Source organism: Miscanthus floridulus, chromosome 11, assembly GCF_019320115.1.
Source record: "Miscanthus floridulus cultivar M001 chromosome 11, ASM1932011v1, whole genome shotgun sequence".
NCBI lineage: Eukaryota > Viridiplantae > Streptophyta > Magnoliopsida > Poales > Poaceae > Miscanthus > Miscanthus floridulus.
This window is the reverse complement of record NC_089590.1, coordinates 97776854-97782358: the sequence shown is the minus strand read 5'-3', so window position 1 is coordinate 97782358 and position 5505 is coordinate 97776854. Positions and strand designations below refer to the sequence as shown.

At 49.9% G+C, this 5505-nt stretch overlaps 1 protein-coding gene across 1 annotated transcript; it reads left to right on the top strand.

Moving 5' to 3' along the window:
* Positions 1 to 3852: 3852 nt before the first annotated feature.
* LOC136494739 (nuclear transcription factor Y subunit C-2-like) lies at positions 3853 to 4742 on the top strand. The gene is made up of 2 exons (XM_066490916.1): positions 3853 to 4003; positions 4082 to 4742. Exon 2 carries the CDS (start codon positions 4162 to 4164, stop codon positions 4543 to 4545), a length of 384 nt encoding a protein of 127 aa, XP_066347013.1. The 5' UTR covers positions 3853 to 4003; positions 4082 to 4161; the 3' UTR covers positions 4546 to 4742.
* The last annotated feature ends 763 nt before the right edge of the window (positions 4743 to 5505 follow it).

The window sequence follows — 5505 nt, the reverse complement described above, 5'->3', positions numbered from 1 at the left end:
AGTACTCCCATTTCTAGGAGGAGAAGAAGAAATCGGCCCATCTGGCACTGATGAATGCTGCTTGGATCATACTCCCCCCCTCCTAGACAGATGTAAAGTCAAGTGCGCTCCTCTCTCTGATCTGATAGATAACAGCATATATGAATCAGTACATGACAATTCACTTGATCTTTAAAGAACAGTCCGTCACTGAACTGTAAAGCTTGTTCAACCGGTATCCAGAATGCAGATGGATCACTTCTGAACTCTAGAGATGAATGAATAAGGCAGCAGTGAAAAGCCAAAAAATGAATAAGGCAGCAGTGAAAAGCCAAAAAACGAGAGACGATCCGAGCCTCTGCTTTTGCTGCCTGCGAATGAACATGATTCTCTCTGGGTCGGGGTCGCGGCCGCCGCAAGAGCATGCACGACGGGTGGGTGGCTCAGGTCAGTCAGCCCACGCGTTTCCTCTTGACCCCGGTGCCCTGGCACTGCAGCGTGCAGCAGCCTCAACTCCTGAAGAGGACGGCGGATAGGGACAGCAGCTGATTGGCGACAGGCAGTCAGGCAATGGTAATGAGACATCTCCTCACATTGTGCAGGGAATGCAAGGAGGAACAATATAAGCATAACCACCAGGCCTCCTCATCTGTCCCTCATGCCGATTATATTGAGTGGCATGAAGTGTAAGATGATCCGACTAGTAAAGTACAGGAGGGCTTTGGAAATCAAGTCACAGCAGCACACATGCATATATTCAAGTTCGATCCATTTCATGGACCAAGGATGGTTGGCTCTTTGATACTACAACCAATTGTGAGGATCTGGAGAACTTCAGAAAAAAAATAACATGGAACAATGGATTGCAGTAACAATAGCAGGGAATCTAAGACTGAAGTCAACCCGTTACAGTCTTACAGACACTCATGAAACTACTACTATTCTAGGGTTCTAGACATCCATGTCTGCGATAAAAGATACAGTGATACACATTCAGATCGAATCCTCAGGTTACATAGTGCTAGGATGCTTAAGTTAAGCATACAAGTTTAAAGGAAATTTCGTATGCAAAATAAAAGCAGGAAAGCGTGCCTTCTCGGAGGAGTGTCATCTTGGCTCCCGACTTGTTGCTTGCTTCGACTGACCGATTTACTGAACAGATGTAGGACTTGCCTCGTTGAATCCTATCATGCATCTAATCAACAGACAACAATGTAGAATTACTCACTTGCCTTGGTGAATCTATCATGCACCTCATCAACAGACAACAGGCCAACATCTCTACCTGCAGAAACAGCAAGTCCGTCATACAAGGAAACATTTACTTCAAAGCATCATGCATGCGTATTAGAAACTTTCAGGCTCATGAGGGTCACAAGACAGTACCAGCAGTCATGAAGCTTGAGTAAGGATAAATTTTGGTGTAGCGAATACACCTTCATACACTTCATCGACTCCAGGTTGAACATGACGATGCCAGTATGTGTCCACAGGAAGATCACATTGTTCTCCTCCTTAAACCACACTATTCTCAACGCCGGCCAATACAACTGCAGTTCTAGTGGGAGGGTCATGTCCAGCAGAACAGTTTTGCGCAGCACCCACTTTGCAGCACTGCTAAGAATTGTATCCCACACCCAGAATTGGATGTTGTGTTCATATTCATCTAACATGACAATACAAAGGAGGCCATCCTTCGTCATGAACAGATATCTGAAGAGGCGGAAAGGTCGCCTCACCTGAAGGTCGAGACGGAACCAATTGATCGAATCGAATCAAGGAGCAGCGAGGACGCGAGCGGAACTAGAATTTCACCGTGCGCGCGCGTCTGTTAATATGGGGGCCCGGCGGGCGGCGGTGTGCGGTGGCGATTTCCAGTCCTTGTCGGCTTCGGTTCCGTTCGTCGTTTGGAAAGGCAAGAAAACAGAGGTACCAGAGTCTTTTTTTTTTTTTTTTGAGCGTGGCGCCGCCTGCAGCACCATCTTACTTGCGGCCCGGTCCGGCCCAATATATCCAGCCTTCCAAGGCCAGCGGACAACCCACTCGGCGCCTTAAGTGGCCCAACGGACCGCGGTGGCTGCACACCAACGGACGTTGCGGGCCAGCAACAGCAAGCGCGCAGCGTGTGAGGCCGGGGCGTGACTGTGAGCGCTCGCCGCTCGGCCAGAGCCCAGAGCCGCAGGTCGACTCAAAAACATGTCGGCAGGTGTTGGACTCAAAAACACTCGGCCCGTGGGCCGTGGAGCGTGAAGCCCTTGTCAAGTGTCCACGAGGTAGCTGGGATCCATTCCTATCTTCTACGTCGATTGTGCCCGTTTGACGTTACTCATCAGTTACTAAGTTCCCTTAAAAAAAATCAGTTACTAAGTTCGTTTAATTGTAAAACTGGATTTTTAGATATTTCAACTTTTGCAATGATGCGATTTATCTCTATAAGTAGTTTTAAAAGCGGTGATAAAGATAAAGCAAACTCGCGCAATAGTTTAGGCTCAACTAGAATTTATCAAAAAAATTATAAAATAATTTTCCAACAAATTACCCAAATATTTGATCATGGCTGAACTCGGTGGTAATTTGATGCGGCTTCCACACACGCTCTGGTGGCGGAGCCACACCAAACTCCCCAAGCAGCCAGAGCACTTCCGCGTCCAAAATCAGAGGAGCTGGAACCCTTTTCACGGTACGGACGCGGAGCTGCCCTTAGAAGCTCCGCACAGGTGCTCCAGCTCCGCCTACGGAGCTCACGGGGGAGGAGCCCTGCCAAGCTCCCATATAACACTGTTGTATAGATAATAGATACATATGTTGCTCCAAGTGTAATATGAATTGAGCTAACTTTCCACTTTGTCCCCTCTCGATCCATGTGGACCTACCGGAGGGGATTGTTTCGTTCTCGAACACTCTTAAGGGCCTGTTTGGTTCGCATTTTCCTCACCGTGCGGTGCGGTGCGTACAAGATCTGTGGTAGGACGCAAAATCTAACTCCCAATTTAATCTCGCGGTGAATGGGTGGGGGCTGTGGTGAAAATCGTGGATACCGCAAAGCGTTTGGTGGGATTTTGGTTGATTCTGCCGGTTAGCCATCGAAAATCTGATTTTAAGCATATTCAAACAGGGCGTAAATCAAGGACTGTTAGCCAAAAAAAAAAATCAAAACGCCCCAGCCCAACTGAACTGCTACTAGGCCCGAAAGCACAGCAAGCAAAGTTTCTTTTTTTTTGACAACGCAAGCAAAGAAGTACGTCGCGGCACGTTTCATCACACCAGTTACGTGACATGCGAAGTACGCTTTGCAAGCAAGGACGCTCCCTGGTCCGCCTCATCATCAGCTCCTGACCGATATGATTCGGTCCTCCCCTGTCCCCTGTGGCCGTCGTTCTCTGGACGACAAGTGCTGCCTGCTGCGTGATGCAAGCATGGGGCCGGGGCAGCTAGGACTAGCAGCGCAAGGATGCAAATGCAAGGAACAACGTCCAAATAAACCCTGAATGCAATGCACCCTACCTAAAGCTATCTTCAACGACAACACCCAAAATACAAGACTTATTCGTAGCGCTATAGACAAAAGGTTCAATACATATTCGGCATCTTCTCCAACAACAAAACTCAAAAGATAATCCTTTCTGTAAATGAATTTTCAGGAAAGAGGATGTCCATATTTGGGTTGCGTCTCTCCGACAGGCCAAAATAGGTGTCCCGTATAGATACTCCGTTAAAGACTAATCTTAGATCTCTTGCTATTTATTTTAAATTTTTATTGGAGACAGTCGCGAAAGCTACGTCTAGAGTTCTAGTAGACCAATTATTTTCTACTCCCCAACGTACGTACACCATCGCAGCAGCCATCTCTTCCGTTTGTTTATTCCCGTCTGGCGCCGGTCCTTGTCCAATCGGCCGGCCGCCACCACCACCTCCATTGCCGGCCTTGGGCAGCGAACTGGGAGATGCGACGCACCACGCCACGCGCTCCTCTACCTCACCGTACCTGGCCCGGCGCCCTCACAGGGTCAAACATCACATGCGTGTATATAAGACGCACCCCCTCCTTCAATTCATCCAATCTCGGTGAAGCTTACTCTAACACACAAGCTGTGATCGGTAGTTAGTAAGCTGTGATAGATCGTTGCACCGGCGATCGACGTACGGCGGCGGGCAGTGGCACAGCTAGCTAGCTAGCTAGCCATGAGGCAGGCAAGGCCGTACTCGGGGATCTTCTGCGGCGGGGTGTCGGCGCGGACGGGGCCGCACGCGCTGCCGCTGGCGCGCATCAAGAAGATCATGAAGCGCTCCGCGGGGGAGACCGCGGACGGCGGCGCCAGGATGATCTCCGGCGAGGCGCCCGTGGTGTTCTCCAAGGCGTGCGAGCTCTTTGTCGCCGAGCTCACCCGCCGCGCCTGGGCCGCCACGCTCGAGGGCAAGCGCCGCACCGTGCACAGGGAGGACGTCGCCACGGCCGTGCACAACACCGACCTCTTCGACTTCCTCGTCGACGTCGTCAACGCGGACACTGCCGGCGGCGACGACGCGCACGATGACGACGACGTCGGCGACGGCGCGCTGGGGTAAGCAAGCTCTGGAGACGAATTTTCCAGCCTGAGTGCTCCGGCTTCTGGCTCAGAAAACCACCTATTCCCGTATGTCTATTTGTGCTGCGCAACAAGGACGCCGATGCTCTGATGCAGTGACTTGTAGTAACTTCTTTCATGCAATCCTATATGCAGTGGCATGTTGTTGTTACTTGTTACTACTGGATGAATGAAACTTTTTTTTTTTTGGAACGAACTGAATGAATGAAACTGGGCATCTGCTACCAGATCACATACGTACGTACTCATTGCCATTGGAGATCTTTGTCAGGAGATATTTCTTTCGAAGACTTTCATCTTAGCATGTTTTTTATTATATAAGAAGAGGAGACGAGGACTTTTATCTTGGAAGTATAGGTCTATGACAATTCACCATTTTTTTAAAAAAAAATCCGTGCCTTGTCAAATTATTTTGGGTGTTTCTGCCTTCTCCGGTACTTGTCCATGACCTGAAACTGAAAGCAGCAGCACCCAGACCCAGTGCAAAATCCAAACGTATACCAGCACACGCAGCCGGACCCGTGACAGTTTATGTGCAAGCCATACACAAAGGGCTCAGCCACCCTAAGGGTGAGAAAATGGGAATTTTGTCCATACGGGAAGTGGGCTTCGCTAGAATACCCTCAAGTTGGTGGGCTTCGCCAAAATGCTTTTATAGAAGGGCAGGGATTGCACTGCGCCGTTCCACTTCACATCGGTGGCTACTGTCCCCAACCAGAAACGCACGAACAGGAAGCTGAGCGGAACAAACAGAAAAGGGCGGCTCCAAGAAATTTAACCAAATCCTACCCAAACCTCCATGATCCGCTCTCAAACTTTGCACAGATACAATTCAACCTAGCACGAACCTATTCCACAAAAATCATTGCCTGGACGCGGTGGGGCGGCGGCCGTGGCCTGGTGCAGAAGCGTCGGGGCGGCGACCGCGGCGTGGCGCGGA

Excerpts from the sequence above, each read along its gene's own strand:
- LOC136494739 (XM_066490916.1), top strand. The coding sequence starts at position 4,162 with ATGAGGCAGGCAAGGCCGTACTCGGGGATCTTCTGCGGCGGGGTGTCG.